The sequence below is a fragment of the Heterocephalus glaber genome, unplaced genomic scaffold (assembly GCF_053883595.1).
Source record: "Heterocephalus glaber isolate CG9 unplaced genomic scaffold, H.glaber_assembly_v1.0 deba00001614, whole genome shotgun sequence".
Classification (NCBI taxonomy): Eukaryota; Metazoa; Chordata; class Mammalia; order Rodentia; family Bathyergidae; genus Heterocephalus; species Heterocephalus glaber.
In genome coordinates, this window is record NW_028258385.1 from 555,985 (window position 1) to 574,578 (window position 18,594).

Here is an 18,594-nt window from a genome sequence, read left to right on the forward strand (position 1 = left end):
CTTGATGTCCCACAGCATTCCACAAGGCGGGGTGGCAGGGTGAGGCGGTCCGGGTGCTGGAGCAGCTCATGCACAACGCGGTGGCGGAGAATAGGTTCAGCGATGCTGCCTACTACTACTGGATGCTGTCCATGCAGTGCCTGGAGATTGCACAGGGTGAGCAACACCACCCACTGCTGCACAGAGATAAAATCAGAGGGCTGGTGAGTGGGAGGCCAGTTGCATTGTCCATCACCATCACACAGAGGCAAAATCTATGTGCCATCTCAACCAGGTCTGCAGGCATGGTTGGGAGGCTACTAGGCTGCTGATGCAGAAGAGCCCCCTCCTGCTACCCAAGCCATACATGGAGGCCCAGCGAGTGTGGCATAGACAAAGTTAATTAAATGAAAAGCCAAAGTAGAGCTCACTTTGCAATAACAGCTCCAGACTCCTGCTCAGCCCAGGCAGGAAAACAGAGTCCCTGCTGTCTTCTCCCAGCAGACTTCATGGGGTTCTGGGGGAGAGGGACAGGGAGGTGGGCATGGGGTGGGGACACCTGGGGCAGAGGCACGTCCTTGTCAGAGCCGCTCTTCCCTCCTGAGGTCCCTGAGTCTGTCCTGGGCATGGCCCTGCCCTATTTCTTCTGTCAGGTCAAGGGGCCAAAGCTCTGAGGGAGGGGCACAGGGGGGCAAGACTGACCCATGAGCCTGGCATGTGCCACCCTCAGCCCCAGCCCCCTCCACCTGGCCCTGGCCTCCTGCTGGGGTCAGGTGGCTGCCACAAGCACCAGGGGACACATCTCCCCTGCCCTCCTTTGCCTAGCAGATCCTGCCCAGAAGGACGCCATGCTGGACAAGTTCCACCACTTCCAGCACTTGGCCAAGCTCTACCACGGCTACCATGCCATCCAGCGATTCACAGTGAGTGCGGGCAGCAGGTGGGCCATGACCCGGGCCCCTGGAGAGAAATGTGATTTCCCTGGTCAGCCGTTTGACACCCAGAGAGTCCAGGCCAGAGCTGGCCGGGCCATTCTTGTGGCCTGGTTCCAGCCTGGTTTAGGCTTTCAGGGATGGGGCAAACTCTAAATGGGACTCCCTGTAGTTCTGGGAGGGGACAGGGCTCCCTGGGGCTTTGCCCCACATACAGGCAGGCTGCTTGCCCCCTCCGGCCAACTGACTTGCTACCTGCTCAGCGATTCACCCTCTCTTCTCTGGCCCTCCTTTCCCTTCTCTGTAAAGCAAGATAGTCAGCTTGATCTCAGACCACATACTCTGGCCGCTCCCTGATACTCTGGATGAAGGTGTTGAACTCTGTCCACGGGCAGTGGGGACTGTGGCCGGTTGTCAGCAGCTCTCCACCCTGGATGTCCACTCTCCTGGGACAATGTCAGCGTCCTGCTGCTTGTGACGCCTGCTAAGGGGTCCACGTACCAAGGCTGAACCATATCAGCTCCTCCTTTACTGTCACCCCATTCTGCAAGATGCCACCCTCCCCACTCTGCAGATGGCAGCCTACCCTGAGGCTGGGTGCCCTACCTGCACTGTCCCCTCTGGCTTGGAGACAGCAGACACAAGAGGTGGCCTGTGGGGCCTCATTGCCCTGGCTGTCACCGAAGCAGGGCTGCTTCCTTGGCCACTCCCTTATTCAGCATGCATCTGCAGTGTGACCAGCCCAGGGGTGAGGCTGGGGCCATGGTCGCTGTGTGAGGAGCACACAGCCCAGCGTGACCTCGTGGAGGGGGTCACTCCTACACCATGAGGAAGAGGAATAGTCCCCTGGTAGCTCAGTACTGTAGACTTAGGCAGGTGGGGACTGGCGTAGATGCGCTGTTCCCTCAGCACATGGCTGCCTTCCCAGAGGCCAGGCGCCGTCTGCTCCTTCTTCTCTGGGGGATGTCACATCCTCACCCGGCCCCACCGAACAGGCCCCTTCCCACCTGCACTCAGAACACCTGCACCTAGAGTGGGATGTGGCTTGGGTGTCCTTGGCCCTCGGGGTGACAGAGGCCCCAGTGATGTCCTTGGGAACTGAGGAGAAGAGCAAGGGAGTCCTCTCCAGTCCATTTGGCTGGGCTGAGCCCTAGTAGCTTAGGAGGCTTTGCTGGTCACCGTGTCCCTGCCTGAGGGAGTGGCAGCCATGAGCATGTGGCAGGCAGGCTCCTCCCAGACAGTGCCCTTGGCCTGTGTAGACCTGAGGACCTGCATTCACTCCCGTGTGCCCAGTGCCAAGCCTAGGGCCTGGATACTGGGTCAGGTCTGCCATAGAGGAGCCCCGCTCTGCATGTTCGGGGGCTTTGGGAGTGAGGAAGAGGGTGCATTTTCTTGCTGGGCAGGGCTGCTGCTGCATGCCCTCCATGGCAGCAGTTGAGTCCAGGCTGCATAAAAAGTCTTCTTTCTGGGGCTAATTGGAGACAAACTGAGCTCAGGGAAATGGAATCATGACTGCCTGGGGCACTGCAGCAGGGGAGAGGAATCCCAACTCTGTACCAGCCCAGGCATCAAGTTCCTGGTGAGCGCAGGGAGGAGAGTGAAAGGGCACTGCCCACAGGACTTGGGGCTGAGAGCACAAGGCTGTGGCGGCCCAGGAGCAGCAGTGCCGAGACAGCGTCCTGCCCAGGAACTCCAGCCCTTCTGTCTTCCCACCACAGGAGGAGCCATTCAGTTTGTACCGCCCCGAGACGCTGTTCAACATCTCCAGGTTCCTGCTGCACAGCCTGACCAAGGACATGCCCCCGGGCATCTCTAAAGTGTATCCTTCCTGCCCAATTAATGGCCCGAGAAGGCCCCAGAGCACTTTCCTGGCAGCACTGCCCATTACCCTCCTGCACTGCTGCTCCTGGGAGGCCCCGAGGGAGGTTGGGCCAGAGCTAGCAGATTGGCATCCAGGCTCTCTGGGCTGAGCCCAGCCCAGTCCCTGGCTAGCATGCTGCCCTGGCCCAGAGCCCAGGCAGGTGTGAGTGACAAAGGGTACACCAGGCCTCAGCTAGAAGCTGCAGCACCTTGGGGGTGTGGCCTAGTGGCCCAGCTAGGCACTGGGAAGGGACAGGCAAGGGGTGTTCCAGGGAGAGCCTGGCCCATGGCCAGGCGAGGAGGCCCCATGAACATCTGGGGTGGGGGCCAAGGGCTGTGACTGGCCAGAAACCACTAGGAAATGACCAAAATCTTTGAGGTCCTGGGAATCCTAAAAGCCGTAATCGTCCCTCAGTCCTGTCCAACATTGCCATACTCCTCTGTAAGGAGCCCCCAGGAGACACCCGGGGAGCTCAGTGTGAGCACTGGCTTTCCTGAAGGGCTCCAGGCCGGGTGCTTCCTTTCAGCCCCCCACCCCCCCTCGAATCCTGGGTGCCCCACTGCCTGAGACCCCATGCCTGACAAGGCACCTTGGCCTGTGGGAGCAGCTTTGGCCAGGCCTGGGCTAGCCCTTCCACCTCCAGAGTTTGCTGGGGCCCCTGTCCTGCACTCTAACCTGGCCATTCCTGGGGTCTCAGAAATGGTTTCCAACAAGGCCCGACTTAGAGGGGAGAAAAGTAGAGGACAGACCTCCTGGGGAGAAGGGGCGGCCTGGGCACCAGGGCCCATCTGCCTCAGGCCCAGGAGCTGGGGCCATGGGGAGCGGGCCTCCAGGTTCAAGGTGGCCCTCAGGAAGCCCGAGGGGACTGCTGTGTGCCCCCGGGCAGGTAAGCAGAGCACTGGGAAGGACCTAAGCCGGGCTGAGACAGTGGTGTCCTGGTCTCTGGGAGAGCCTGGGGCCTGGGTCCAGGAAATGTGCTTCCTCGGCCAGTGCCTACCATGAGTCGCTGCTGCTGTCCTTAACCTTGCCGATACTGGCAGGAACATACTATACACACTAGCGAAGCAGAGCAGGGCCCTGGGCGCCTATAAGCTGGCTCGGCATGCCTACAACAAGCTACAGGGCCTGGTGGTCCCCGACAAGTTCCAGCAGTCCATCGAGCTGGGCAGCCTGACCATCCGATCCAAGCCCTTCCACGACAGCGAGGTGAGGACAGGGCAGGGCACTGGGCCCTCGCCCCTCGTGGGACCCAAGTGGCTCCAACCCTGCCACAGCCCCTCCTTCAGGCTCAGAGCAGAGACTGGCATCAGACAGACAGGTTGGACTCCCAGCCCTGTTTCCTGTGCTGCCAGGTGGGGACAGGTGGTGATTTTAGGGTAAAGGGACAGCAAAGGGAGTGCCCAGGTTAGGCTTGGCACATAGCAAGCAGGCTATGATGGTGGCTGCCCTTGCTGTCCTCACACCGTGTGTCCCACTGCACCCCATGTGGGTGTCTGGGCTGTGGGCCCACGGTGTGGCCTTGTCTGTTCCTAGAGCCCAGGATCCAGCTTTGCCACACATAGCCCAGGACCCAAGGTCCCTGCTGCCCACCAGGCACTGTAGCTGGTGCGAGCTGTGCCTCTGTGCTGGCGTGGCCTCAGCCTGTGCTATTCCACAGGAGCTGGTGCCCCTGTGCTACCGCTGCTCCACCAACAACCCACTGTTCAACAGCCTGGGTAACGTGTGTGTCAACTGCCGCCAGCCCTTCGTCTTCTCTGCCTCCTCCTACGGTGAGTCCTACAGAGGCTGGGCTGGCCTGGGGCTCTTGGCCCTTCCCTTCTCCTCCCCAGGAGAACAGGAGCCAGAAGCCTCTGGCAGAATCTGGGCAGAGGCTGTGTGTCTTTCCATCTCTCCCCGGAAAGGGCCCCGCTATCCCTGCTGTCCCCACTGCCCTGGGGAGGCCCTGGCACCCCTATTCCTGGTGTCACCCGCCCCTGTGCCCAGAGGTGCTGCATCTGGTGGAGTTCCAGCTGGAGGAGGGCATCAGTGATGAGGAGGCCGTGGCCCTCATTGACCTGGAGGCACCACAGCACCAGCAGGAGGACAGGTGGCAAGAGGTCGCAAGTAGTGGCATCCTTTGCTGGGCCAGGCTGGATGGGGTGGGAGCTTCGGCTACAGTGAGAGATCCATGGGTTCCACCTTAACCAGACCCCAGATTTCCAGACACTGAGGCTGGATGAGACCGTGGATCCCACGGGGGATGATGACCCGTTCACAGCCAAGCTGAGCTTTGAGGTGAGGCCCACAGGGACCCTGGGGGTGGCTGAGGCAACCGTGACCCCTTGCTGTGGGGAGAGGGAGGCCTGGGGATCTGGTCACTGCTGAGGATGCCTGGGGACACTGGACCCACTTCAGCCATCCCAGCGATCATGGGACCGTGTCGTCTGTCCCTCTGCAGCAGGGCAGCTCAGAGTTTGTGCCCGTGGTAGTGGGGCGTGCAGTGCTTCGATCCATGAGCCGCCGTGACGTCCTCATCAAACGCTGGCCCCTGCCCCTGCGCTGGCAGTACTTCCGCTCGCTGCTGCCCGACATCGCCATCACCATGTGCCCCTCCTGCTTCCAGGTACCTGTGTGCCTCCGGGCCCCTGGGGTTCCTGCATGGCTTGGGGTGGAGACCTGGTGCCCAGCCTCAGGCCTTGGTGCCATCCTTTGTCCCCGGCCAGATGTTCTACTCTGAGGACTATGAGCTGCTAGTGCTCCAGCACAGCTGCTGCCCCTACTGCCGCCGGCGCATCAACAACCCAGGGCCGTGACCAGGGCTGTGCTGGTGACCACCCTGTGGCCCGGAGGTTGGACAGCAGCAAAGTGGTGATGAAGTCTGTTCCTGGGAGGGCCTGGCGTTGCCACGGAGCCCCTCCCTGTTCATGGCTGTTCCTGCCTATTGGTACTGCCAGGAGCTGGGAGGAGAATGCACAGCTATTTTCTACGAGAAATCCTGTTCCTTCTGGAGTGGCTCAAGTGGCCAGCCTCAGCCTGCTGGAGAGCATGGACCTCAGGCCAGCGGCCTGCTCTGTGGCCCCAGATTGCACAATAATGACAAATAAAGAACTACATATTTTCATCAATGTCTCCATTTTAGCAGATCTTCATATTGTCTGCAACTTAATTTCCTTATGTAAAAGTGCACCTGTTTCTAATTTGATCTGAGAGGAACATTGCATTTGTGTGCTCTTAAAATTTAATCTAATTGAAACAGCAGCCTGGGAGGAGTAAGTGAGTGGGGAGTTTTTGCTGTTGTTTATTTACTTTGGCTTGATGGGGCACTCTTCAGACAAGACAATAAGATATCTGCTCCAAAGAAGACACGAGAAAGGTTGGCACACAGGCCCTCCCCCAGGTCCCCAGATACATGGGTCCCCTTGGAAGTCCTTGGTGCCAAGGGCCATGGACACAGGAGGGGCGGTGGGTGGGGACCTGGGGACCTCGAACCTGCTGGGGACTTTTCCACACTGGTCCAGCCCACGTGTTGTCTCGGCTCCACCTCGTAGCCCTGGAGTGGGCCACTGCCCCTGCCACGCCTGCCCAATCCTGATGAACACCCCTCACAGGGTGAAGTGGGGGCTGCAGAGGCCCTGCCCCTCCTGCCCATCTCCATGGAGACAACAGGAAGATGGAGAAGGGAGCCAGACAGTTGTGCCAACAGAACTCCTCCACTGAGCTCCTAATTACTGACGATCATGCATGCTCTCTCCCGCTAAACAGTTATTAATGTGTTAGGATTTCCATTAGCGCATTTCTTGAACTGAAATCATTTGCATATGGCAGGGAAAGAGGGGCTCAGAGAAAACAGCTCAGCTTCCCAACAGGCGTCAATCACAGTGACAGATTAGAGGGTCCCTGCTGCGGCGGGCAGGAGCAGTGTCCTCTGGCAAAGGCGGAGGCTGAGCTCTGGGACCACCCTGGCCAATGAGGAGCAATGCTGCAATTCTCAGGCTGCGCCCTCAGTGCCGTGCGCCTGGCTGGTCCTGGCCACGTCTGTCCTCCCTCAGTTTTCCTGCTGTACACAGGACCCCCTCCAGCCCAGCCCTGCCCACGACAGGAAGGCCACAAGGCGTGGGGGCTGACCCGACCTCCTGTCCCTGGTTCCCACAAGGGAGGAGAGAGGGAGACCAGAGCCAGGCCGGTGAGGGTGGGGCCTCAGGCAGCCATGTGTCCCTGGGCCTCAGGAGCCCCTCATGCTGTGCCACTGGCAGGCAGATGTCCCGTCCCCAACATGGGGCTGAGCAACAAGGGAAGGGGCGAGCTGGGTGGCGAGAGCCTATCCAGGCAGCCACTGTGGCCAGGCCCTGCCCCATGGCTCCATCCTGACTCCAAAGCCCAAGCACAGGCCAATGAGGAGGATGGGAGTGAGGAGGGCTACTGACCCAGCAGCCTAGGAACTCTCAGCCCTAGTGGCTCAGCCCTAATCTTCCTGTGGTCACTTCTGGGGCCGAGCTGGAGCTCCCCTAGCACTTGTCACCCCAGCTGAGGGGTTGGGACTCAATCACTCCAGCCAGGTGTGTCTCCTTGTGCAGATAGGTCCACAGGACCACACCCATGCCCTGCCAGTCGGAAGACACACCAGCTGTGCCATGTGCAGAAATGAGCAGGACAGGGGGACCTGTGTGGGGACATCAGGGTGATGCCCAGGTGACAAGAGTCCCTCAGATGAGCATGCACAGTCACTCTGAAGCACGGTGATGGAGGGGAAGTGGGACTCCCAAGGGTTTCATGGTGATGCAGAGGCCTCTCACAGAGGCACCACTGTGCCCCCAGCCTATGTGGCTCAGTTTACCATCTTCCCACCACCCTGGCCTAGCTGGCCTCCAGTCACTTATACTAGGGTGTGAAGGGCTGACACATGTTTTCAGGGCGCTGTCTCTCATAGGTGAGGGAGGAAGCAACAGATACCTCAGAAAGCCACGTGATAGCCCAGGCTATCACAGATTTGTCATGTGGGCTGGGTGGCCACTGCTGACTCCATCTCTCCATCTGCAGAATGGAAGCAATGGGGAGGATCGGCCGGTGAAGTCTGAAACCCTTAGCCCCTCCCGAGTTATCTTGCTGAACAAAGAACGCCTCCGTTTAAAAACACCTCCTCACGCTTCACAGTCACCTCCATCGCCACAGCACAGCAAGGTTGAGACCGGCTAAAGTGTCACCAAGGGGGAACCCAGGACAGAGGGACCGGGCTTCCACTCGTTCATTCAACAAACCCTCCTGGAGCAGCTGCTGAGCACTGGGCAGGAACAGAATGGATGAAACCCAGCTTCTCTGGTCCCCTGCACACCAGGGGCTGTGCTGGGCTTGGGGCCCATCCTGAGCCACCAGCCAGGCCGCTGGGAGCTGTCAGCACACAGCCCGGGGCCAGGCCCAAGGCAGTGCATGAGGGAGCTGCAAAAGCACCAGGCCACACTGAGGTGTCCCTGCGCCTGCCTGCTACAGGTCTGCCTCAGAGCCATGCTCCACCTTGACCTCATTAACACAGCCTAATCGCTGGGCCAAGCGCCTTAACGGCAGAGGCCACCTCCAGCCCATGGTGCTCTCAGCCCTCTGTGGCCAACCCTGTGAGACCCTAAGGCTGCTAGGAAGGGTAAGGGCTGAGATGAGGGGGACTTCGGAGCAGACAGAGCTCCAGGCCCCAGCTGCAGAGACCTCCCTGTCTGGGCTTCTGTCCCTACCTCAGGGCCTTTGCATGGCCAGCCCTCTGCTTGGACACTCAGTTCTCGGCCTTCCTGGCTGCTCTGGGTCATGTTTCCAAGCTCATAACCCCTGCCATCCACCCACCATGGGTGTGCCCTACATCGAAATCCTCATCTGCGAAGCCCCAGGTGCTCTGAGCACACGATGGCTGGACCATGGCTACCAAAACTCCCACAGCCACTCCAGCCTCCCCCTTCATCCCAGGTGTCACCAAGCGCCTGTCACAGACTTTCTTGCCCATGCTGGTGCCACTGTCCTGGGTGGGGCAGAGATGCAGAGCTCACACCAACCCCAGCCAGTGCCTGCTGCTCATTTCAGGGTCAGCTTCCTCGCAGCTGGGGTCCCTAGCCCTGGGCCAGATTTGGGAGCCCAGGACACTGGAGGTCTCTGTGCCACCCACTGTTGTCACCTGCCACCCGACAACCCCTCGAGGCGTTTGAGCCTGAGCCTCTGCCCCTGGATGCATCTGGCTCTGCGGCTGTCACCACCACCCTGACCTTGTCCCCATGTGGCTCCCAGGACTTCCAGGCACGTGGCTCTGTCCCCACAGCCACGTCCACCCTCCCAGGTCGCATCCTCTTCCTTCCCCATCTCAGTGGCCGAGGGACAGCTCCTGAGTGCTTAGTGACAGCCCAAAGGAGTGAATTCTTTATCCTCGCTGGGCTCCAAGGACAGAGGTAAGACCGGCACAGGTGTGGCGTCCCAAGGTCCCTGGCCTGGGCCACCAGAGGAGACAAGCACGGACTGGGGGGCCTGGGACGGAGAAGTCAGGGTGGCTTCTTCCCATCCAGGGTCCCGTGGGGGCCCCTCCCCTCCTGGGCATCCATTTGTCCCCATGGTGTCACCTTGTCCCCCTGCAAGCCAATTAGCCCCCCGAGGCAGCGTGGGATTAGTATGATTATGTGCCGATCTCCAGCAGGCTGAGTCAGCTCAGCTTAGGCCCAGAAGGTCACTTCATAAGGGCCTGGGGGGGCCGGGGCCGAGAGTTGTCCCGGAAGCCCCGAGCTACACAGGCCTTGCCGCGTCCTTCTCCACCGGTGGAGCCACCGCGCCCACGGGGCAGACCAGTCCGCAGCCATGAACGGCACGGAGGGCCCCAACTTCTACGTGCCCTTCTCCAACATCACGGGCATGGTGCGCAGCCCCTTCGAGTACCCACAGTACTACCTGGCTGAGCCCTGGCAGTTCTCTATGCTGGCCGCCTACATGTTCCTGCTCATCGTGCTGGGCTTCCCTGTCAACTTCCTCACACTCTACGTCACCGTGCAGCATAAGAAGCTTCGCACGCCTCTCAACTACATCCTGCTCAACCTGGCCGTGGCCGACCTCTTCATGGTCATTTGTGGCTTCACCACCACCCTCTACACCTCCATGCACGGATACTTCGTCTTCGGGGCCACGGGCTGCAACATGGAGGGCTTCTTTGCCACTCTGGGTGGTAGGTGTAGGTGTTGGGCAGGGGCCAGGGAGCACGGCGGGTGTGGGATAGGCGCAGAGGCCTCCCCTCAATCCTTCCCTCCTGTCAGCATTAGCCAAAGTTCCCACTTATTCAGTCAACAAACACTGTGATGCTGAGGCAGGCTGCTGTTTGTAAAGGGCAGTTACCCCTGCTTTTAACTCCCATTGAGCAGGCTTCTGTTCAGTTTTGGGGGTTGTTTTGGTTTGGTTTGGTTTTTTGAGACAAAGAGTCTCACTGTGTGGCCCAGGCTGACCTCAAACTTGTGGTGATCCTCCTGCCTCAGTCTCTCAAGTGCTGGGATTACAGGTGTGCTCCATCACTCTGTTGCATTTTATAGCAAGGAATCTGGAGTCTGGGGCAGTCGAGGGCCTCCTGGCCCATAGGGAGACTGACCAGAGCTCAGTCTGAGCCCACATCTAGCTGGCTGCCTGGGACAGAGGAGGCAGTGACAGACCCTGTCCTCCAGGAATGGGACAGGAGCCAGGAGTGTCTGCCCTTGGTCACATGGCAGTGGGCTCTGGCCCAGTCCCAGCCTCACTGTCACCCTTGAATGTTCCTTGTGCTGGGGACCTCACCCCCTCTGCAGCACCTTTCCCTGGAGTGCTAGACCTGGGTGCAGATCCGTAGCTTCTAAAGTCCATCTGGAAAACAGATGGTGGCGCTCACTCAGTGGGTCAGGAAACTGAGGCAGGGAGGAGTCAGGAGCCTGTAAGGACCTGACCAGGCGGGGACCAGTGTCCCCTGACACAGACCCAGGCACTGGAGGATGGGAAAGGAGAGCACAGCGCCAGCTGGTGTGTCCTGGATACTGTTGCCACGAGGTCACAGCTCCAGTCTTTGCCACACAGTTGGGTCCCCATGGGGCCGGCCCCAAGCTGGGATAGGCGTTGGCAGCATCCCCTCCCAGAGGGTCAGCTGTGTGACTATTTGGGTGATGTGTGGGCAGGTGTCTGAGGCCACCTGGGCAAAGCTTCAGCCGGTGCTGTGTGGGTCCAGTTAGAGGGTCCTGCAAAGCCAATGTCTATTGAGCCTCCCACAGCCACCCAGTCCACTCAGGGCCTCTGCTGGCTCCCCAGAAGGGCAGCTGTGGGTCCTCGTGGGCAGCAGCGGGCTAATGGCCACTGTTGCCGCAGGTGAGATCGCCCTGTGGTCCCTGGTGGTGCTGGCCATCGAGCGCTACATGGTCGTCTGCAAGCCCATGAGCAACTTCCGCTTTGGCGAGAACCATGCCATCGTGGGCGTTGCCTTCACCTGGGTCATGGCGCTGGCTTGTGCCGCACCGCCCCTCGCTGGCTGGTCCAGGTAATGGCATCCCCAAAGCCAGTGGGGAAGGCACTAGGGTGCTGGTTCCCCTCCCAAGCCTCTATCACGGAGACTCCTGGGTCCCCTGACCCTTCCCTTTGGGCGAGCCCCTAATCCTCAGCTAAGCCAGGCCCACAGCCGATCCTCTTTTTCCACCCTGTGCTGACCTTGGGCCACATGCGGCAGCTCACCTCGCAGACAGGGTGACACACCATCCTGGGAATGGGGTCCCCCAACCTCTGGACCACTGTCTACAGAGGGGCTGATATGAGAGGACATGGAGACGGAGGTCTGCACAGCCGGCTAGGTATCTGGTGTCCAGAGCCTGTGTTCATCTGTTCCAGGAAACTTGTGTCTCCCCTTGCTGGCCTCCATGCCCCTCATGGGCCTGTTCTTGCCCTGCTGGTTCCAGCCTCCTCTGGCCTTGCTGTCTCCCAATCCTGGCCCAGAGCAGCCCTGATGGTGCAGCCCATGGTCAAGTGACATTGGATTGGTCCCCATCCCCAGAAGTCACCGAGACACTCTGACCGCTTCTCAGGGCCTAGTATTCCCACAGCTGCTTAAAGACCCCTTCTGAGTGCCCCTATGTTCACCTTTGGCCTAGAAAATACTTTTACAGCTGTAGCTGTAAAACCTGTAGCTGGAAGACCTGGCCCAGGGTCCCAGTCTCCAACCGTATGGCCTCTGGCTGCCAGGTCAGGGTGGCAAAGATTGCTGAGGGTTGGCATGGTGGCGGGGACCAGGTACAGTCCTCTGAACCTGGCCAGGCAGGCAGCTTCTGGTCCCTTGGGACTGGGTGCTCACGGGCACCGGTCCCCAGGTATATCCCTGAGGGGATGCAGTGCTCATGTGGGATCGACTACTACACGCCCAAGCCTGAGATCAACAATGAGTCCTTCGTCATCTACATGTTCGTGGTCCACTTCACCATCCCCCTGGTCATCATCTTCTTCTGTTACGGGCAGCTGGTCTTCACCGTCAAGGAGGTATGGGTGGGGGACCCTTGGGGTGGTGCCCGGGTGAGCACTGGATAGGTGACGGTGCCAACCTCACCATCTGGACATGGGCCCTGTGTCCCCAAAGGCAGCTGCACAGCAGCAGGAGTCGGCCACCACCCAGAAGGCAGAGAAGGAGGTCACCCGCATGGTCATCATCATGGTCATCGCCTTCCTGATCTGCTGGGTCCCCTATGCCAGTGTGGCTATGTACATCTTCACCCACCAGGGCTCTGACTTTGGCCCCATCTTCATGACCATCCCGGCGTTCTTTGCCAAGAGCTCCTCTATCTACAACCCCGTCATCTACATCATGATGAACAAGCAGGTGCCTGGCACGGGTCCCCAGGGCATGGGCCTGGCTCCAGGTGGAGGTGGGGGCTCTGAGGTCCATGCCAATGCCTGGGCCCCACCTTGAGCTGCTGGATCTAAATCTCAGCTGGGCCCAGGACATTGCGTTTCTCACAAGCCCTCCAGATGACTCTGTGTTGGTCGAGTGTGACAGGCACTGGCCCTGATGGCTCTGGAAGCTGGCTCGGAAAGCCAGCCAGTCCAGAGCTTGGGAAGGGGACAGCCCCAAACATAAAGCTGGGAAGGGTGGAGCCTCCTTACCAAGGCCAAGGTCCCTCGGGGGGAACACTCTCTGCAGCCAGGCATGCTGGGTTCAGGTGCCGGCTGTGCCATCTTCTAGCTGGGCATCCTTGGGCAAGTCAACTCCCCACTCTGGGCCTGTTTTCTCTTCCATAGAAAGAACAAAATCCCAAACTCTGAAATTAAATGAGAAAATTACAGAATATCACAGAGCACATCACCAGCAACCAAGGCCCCTCGTGCTGGGTCCCTGGTATCTCGGGGGTGGGTGGCATCCCACAGGACAGATGTCCCCACACTGACCTGGCCCCTTGCCTTCCAGTTCCGGAACTGCATGCTCACTACCATCTGCTGTGGCAAGAGCCCACTGGGCGATGACGAGGCCTCCACCACTGCCTCCAAGACCGAAACCAGCCAGGTGGCCCCGGCCTAAGCCCTGCTGGGGCCCCTGCAGCCGACTGTAGGACCCCCTACCCCCACAGCCAGCCCACCAAGAGTGTGCCTGCCACAACACGGCCACACAGGCAGGCCCCTGAGTTTCTTTTTAAATAATCAGTGAGAGAAAAATGAGGCTCCCCTCTCCACAGGGACAGCCTGAGAAGGGACACCCACACAGCCCCCGGGTCTGGAGTCCCCCAGCTCCCAGGGCCTGGGGGTCTGTACCCCTCTCCCAGCTTGTCTCAGGAATGCAAGAACTCTTGCTCTCTGGAAAAGTGCTCCAGCTTAGGGCTAAGTATCTAGCACACAATGGGGCACAAAGTAGGTGCTTAATAAATGCTAGCTGGATGAAGGAAGGAATGGGTGAAGGCTGAATGGAGCAATGAGTGAAGGGTGAATAGATAGGAGGACACATCCATCCTCTCAGACCCTGTGACACACAGTGATGAGTCAAGCAGTGGTTCCCCACCATGACACAGGACCCCAAAGCCTGGCCCTGACAGCACACGGCCACTGCAAAGAACAAATGAGATTGTGCGTGTGTTTATGTGGGTATGTGTGCACGTGTGTGTGTGTTTAAGCACTTTGTAAATAGGAGCTGTACAGATTGCAGTCTACATTATGAACAATATCAACTAATAGAATGAAATATGATGGTCACGTCTGCTTGACAGTCACAACAGTCATCAGCCAGGTTCCCAGCATTCAGACACCCACACCCCTGCACCCAGAACCCAGTAGGGGTGTTTTCAAAATCAGCCTGGGGCCCGGGGTAGGTGGCAGGGAGACAGTTCCAGGGATGCAGGGTGCAGCCAGCACACCAGAGAAAGAAGCTCAGGGCCTGTGGCAGCCAGGCCTGTCCCTGGCATTTTGAAGCTGCCTGCTGTTCTCCCTGGTACCTGGGCCACAGCCACTCTGTCTACACTTAACAGAGAGCTGAGTCCCGATGTCAACTGGTCTTGGAGAACTCAGAAACCAAGAGGCAAAGCTAGCACCCCGGGAGCTGCTGGGTCCTGGTTTCTAGCCCCGTTATGGGATCAGCCCGTCTTCGACAGTCTCAGCCTGTCCCCCTCCTACATTCTGCTCCAAAGCAGTCTGCAACTTGGGGTTAGAATCAAGCTGTCCCAGTCACTGCCAGAGCCCAGGGGCCAAGGACCGTGGGGCATTAAAAGCTCAGCTCAGTCCTGTTGTCCATGGCGGTGGTTTCTTGCTCTCAGCCTCATCATCTGCAGGATGGACTGGCACTAGCAGCTCCCACATGAAAACTGGCCCTGGGGGGTGGGCTGCTCAGTGGGCAGAGGCAAGCAGCCCTCTGTTGTTGGGGATCAAGGAGGACCCTGGAAGGAGGACACCTGGCCTGGGAGTTGCAGAGACCCAGGGACTTGTGAAACAACAGCAAGCTCTGTGACCTCTGCAAGATTCCCTGAATCGGATCTTGAGGGATTAGCAAGCCTGGGTCTTCTGGATGTGCAGTCAGTGAGACACTCTGGCATCTCCAGGCCCAGAACTGGCTGCACTGGATGCTGGGTCCCCAGGGGAACAAATGGAGATAAAGTGGCTGGGAGTGCCCCATCCTCCTGGGTGACAGGGGACCAACATCCAGGCCGTGGGAGCCACAGCTGACTGAGGCAGGTGGTGGCAGAGACCTTGATCACTGCCCCTCTTCATTGTCTCCCTGGGTGGTGGCAGGCAGGGCGCCCCTGATGGCAAATCATGGGAAATGCAGCTCAGCTGGGCTGCAGGAAGGGTGCCATTATTCTCACAGAAATGAAGAGCTGCAGGCATGGCTAGGTGCAGGGGCGCATATGACATGATCCGCTCTGCCTCTCCCTCTCTGGCTACACTTTCCCATGTTGACTTCATTCACGGGCTGGTGGTTCCCATGAGGTGGCAGAAGTGGCCACCCTGGTTCCAGGCTCAGCAAGTCAGTGTCTCCTTCCCCTTAGTACTGCCATGGTCCCACATAGGGCTCTGATTGGCCAGGCCTCAGTCATGTGATCACCCTTGAGCCCATCAATATGTCTGAACTGAGATTCTTCATCCTCTTATTTGCCAGGTCTGGGTCACATGATCACCCTTGAGCCTATCACCTTGCTGGCTGGGATAAATCCTGATTAGCGAGGCCTAGTCACCTGATCACCCCTGAGCCCAAATTAGAAACAAATCACATAAGCCAGGTGGTCTGCAGTGAGGGAGGCAGGTTCTCGCCATGAGCTCAGAGGGAATGGACTCTAAGCCTATGAGACCCAGAGCACAGCTAGACATAGCCCCAACCTGGGATGTGAGAAAGAAGAGTCCTGTGCTCTCATGGTCCATTCCACAGGCTGTGTTGGCCTGGGTGACAGTGGTAGAACAGTGGCTGTAGGGAACAGGGAAAGGAGACATTGCTAGAACCTCTGCAGTAAGTTCTAGTCTCCTACGAGCCACGACAGCACAAGGCAAATTAATTAATATATAGACAGAAAATGAGACTTAAGAAGCTGAGCTTTGGCCTGATCCATGCTGCTCTGGGGGCAAAGACCCCAGACCCCAAGCTTGCCACACCCTTATTCAGAACATCAGCAGAAACAAAAACAGCAATTGACTCGGAGGGCCCAGTGATGATCCTAGAACAATGAGGAACTATGGAGATGAAGACTTTGTTCCTCCCAGAATGTCTCTAGCTGGTGTAGTCCTGCCCTGGAGCATCACAGCATCACGGGACCATTGAGGTCTTAGGTGTGACTGGAGGTGAAAACAGAGTTATATCTGGACATGCTGTAGCCAGGAACACTAGGCCCTAATCATGATTTAATTATGAAATGATTTTTCCCCAAAATCATGTAGAATTGCTCCCAACAAGTGGCATTTAGGCCTCTTAGTCCTAGCCTTCCCTGGCAGTCTAGCCCCAGTCTAGTGCCTCTGAGTGGTGTCTGCCCAGCCTTGGGGCTCAGAGAAAGGGACCAAGTGTTCTCCTGGAACAGAGGATGACCTGACAGCCCACACACACAGACACGCCTGCTGGCAGCAGTGCAGGAAGGGACCCCCTTGTCAGCAAACTAGAGGCAGCCAACAGGTCTATGGGGCATCCGCTGTATCCAACCCATCGGGCCAAGCCTACAGAGGCCACACCCTGGCCAGCGTGAGCTAGGGAGTCCAGATGGAGCAGAGGACCTGGCCTCCAGGTTGTGACCTGGCAACCTCATGGTGGACAGATATACCCCTCACCACCCGAGGTGCCCTGAAAAGAAAGTGGGGGCCCACAAGTGTTTGGACCACTGCAGGCCTCCAGGCCCTCAGCTCGAATGGGGGAAGGGGGATTAGCCCATTCAGGGGGATGAGGGAGACTCCATGTAGAGGATCTGCGCACAGTAGATGTTCAATAAACGTGAGTCTCCACAGAGGCATGAATGGAGTACACAGGAGGCAGCCCTGGTGTGGAGAAAGGCAGTAGATGGGAATTGGGGGGGAATTGGGAAGTTGGGAACAAGGGCTGCCTGCCCCCACAACCCTCTCTTTCCTCTCCAGTATCCTCCCAAGTGGCCACCGGGCACCTAGCTGTCCAGCACATGTCACCACGCTTGTCCCAGCTTCCCTTGCACCTGTGGGGACCTGACTTTAAGGTCTGATCAGTGGGTGTCCTCAAGATAAATGTGGACAGCCTCTAGGGTGTGCATGTCAGAGAAGGAGGTATCTTCCACTTTTCTTTCCTGCTCACTGGCTGAAATGTATCTTGATGACTAGAGTTGTGGCAGCCATGTTAGATCATGAGGCAGAATCTTAAGTCAGAGAATGGCAAAGCCTAAGAGACAGCCTGGTTCCCCCAGGCCACTTTACAACTTCCCACAGTTTCACAAGGCCATGGCCACCTGGCCTCTTGTTTAAGCTGCTGCTGTTTTGGAGTTGTGTCTTAACTAACACCACCAGGTCCCAGGTTTCGGGCAGGGCCTGAACTTGGGAAGATGTGAGTGTGGGCAACTTCACGTGCACATGGATTCAAACTGGCAGCTGGTACTCTTTCTGCCATCACATGTGTCCTGGTGTCATGGGGCTGGAGTTACACAAGGCAGATGCCTGACACAGCCTCAGAGGCTTAGGAGTGTGATCTTCACCCCAGGTTGGGCCAGGGATGTTCCAAGCCGGTAGGAACAGGAAGGTTTCTGGCCTGTGCCTGCCATTAGCATTTCCCAGCGAAGTGGCAAAGCCCGAGGAATTTTTAGATCATGCAGCACATTTTAGAATTGCTTCCCTCCAAATGCAAAGCTCAATCCTGGCACAGGCCGGGAGCAAGGCTTCAGCTGACGTTCGTGGGAATGTTTACATCATGGAGTATTTCTGTTTCTCAGTTCTTGGAAACGCCCCACCAACGCGATCAAAATTGCTGCCCTGTATGCGCCAACTTCTATTTGCCTCTTTGCTTCGGCCGTCTCCTGCTCCCTGAGATGCGAGCAGCAGTTTTCAGGCTCCCCTCCACTCACCCAGGCTAGGCTGTCGCCCTCAGACTTCACAGCTGCAAAGCAATTGAGTACCTAGTGTATGCCTGGCACCAGGAATACCACCAGGAACAAGACACAGGCCTCCCCCAGGCTCAAGAGCGGGGGAGAGGGAAGGCAGAGCAGATTTGGGGTGCTGGAGGCTCCTGGGGACCAGTCCAGGGACTGCAGTGTTATGACTTCTCTGAGGAAATGTCATGGAAGCCCCGGACGGTGGGTCAGAAATATCCTGGAAGGGTAGGTATGGGTGTAGGATGCCCTCTAGGCCAGATGTATCAGTTCGTTTATGCTGCTTGACAAACAGCCCCAGAATTACTGCTTAAAACAGGAACCCTCATGTTGTTGCACAACTCTGTGGTGAACTAAGGGTCCTGCTGATCTGGGCCAAGGTTGGACAACCCTCTGTTGGGCTCATCCAAGCATCTGTGGTCACCCAGAGGGCTGGCTGGGGCATGGGACCCATGCACCTCTGCTTCTGCGACAATGCATTGGTTAAAGCAAGTCACAGGCCTGCTCAGATCTAAGGATGGCAGGAGCAGCCACGATTGCACACAGGCCTAGTTGTGGGCTGGGGTGCAAAGCTAGGACTATTTTTGTATTGATTTAACACACTCAGGGGAAGCACAAAGGGCAGTGCCCGGCATTGGCACACAGCCACCATGGGAGTTCAGTGTGGTTGCACTGTGGAGTTCAAAGGCAGAGGAGGCTCTGTGATCTGGGCTGAAGGGCTCGAACTTTTGCCAAGAGCACAGGGCGCTGTGCAGGGTGCCAGGCTGGGGAGGGAGGGCTGAGTTCACGCTAGGACACTGAGGGCCACCGGAGCTGCGGGGCTGGAGAGTGCTCT

General features: G+C 58.3%; 2 protein-coding genes across 13 annotated transcripts in view; both read left to right on the top strand.

The window, feature by feature from the left end:
• Positions 1 to 5,872, top strand: part of Ift122 (intraflagellar transport 122) — a 57,479-nt gene extending 51,607 nt beyond the window's left edge. For 5 of the 12 annotated variants that reach the window (XM_087196803.1, XM_004870456.3, XM_087196800.1 and 2 more), the window contains 9 exons: positions 16 to 156; positions 805 to 902; positions 2,630 to 2,730; positions 3,813 to 3,978; positions 4,430 to 4,541; positions 4,756 to 4,881; positions 4,967 to 5,046; positions 5,210 to 5,374; positions 5,475 to 5,872. In XM_087196803.1, coding sequence (XP_087052929.1) covers positions 16 to 156; positions 805 to 902; positions 2,630 to 2,730; positions 3,813 to 3,978; positions 4,430 to 4,541; positions 4,756 to 4,881; positions 4,967 to 5,046; positions 5,210 to 5,374; positions 5,475 to 5,564 — 1,079 coding nt within the window. In that variant the 3' untranslated portion in view covers positions 5,565 to 5,872. Of the gene's footprint in view, positions 1 to 15; positions 157 to 804; positions 903 to 2,629; positions 2,731 to 3,812; positions 3,979 to 4,429; positions 4,542 to 4,755; positions 4,882 to 4,959; positions 5,047 to 5,209; positions 5,375 to 5,474 lie in introns of all 12 variants that reach the window. The other 7 variants (XM_087196804.1, XM_004870457.3, XM_004870458.3 and 4 more) reach the window with 6 other exon arrangements.
• Positions 5,873 to 5,952: 80 nt separating this feature from the next.
• Rho (rhodopsin) lies at positions 5,953 to 14,461 on the top strand. The gene is made up of 5 exons (XM_004870461.3): positions 5,953 to 9,931; positions 11,086 to 11,254; positions 12,075 to 12,240; positions 12,338 to 12,577; positions 13,163 to 14,461. Exons 1-5 carry the CDS (start codon positions 9,571 to 9,573, stop codon positions 13,271 to 13,273), a joined length of 1,047 nt encoding a protein of 348 aa, XP_004870518.1. The 5' UTR covers positions 5,953 to 9,570; the 3' UTR covers positions 13,274 to 14,461.
• The last annotated feature ends 4,133 nt before the right edge of the window (positions 14,462 to 18,594 follow it).

Excerpts from the sequence above, each read along its gene's own strand:
- Rho (XM_004870461.3), top strand. The coding sequence starts at position 9,571 with ATGAACGGCACGGAGGGCCCCAACTTCTACGTGCCCTTCTCCAACATC. Across the intron at positions 9,932-11,085 it reads CTTCTTTGCCACTCTGGGTG|GTGAGATCGCCCTGTGGTCC; the intron begins GTAGGTGTAGGT and ends CTGTTGCCGCAG. Across the intron at positions 11,255-12,074 it reads CCCCTCGCTGGCTGGTCCAG|GTATATCCCTGAGGGGATGC; the intron begins GTAATGGCATCC and ends ACCGGTCCCCAG.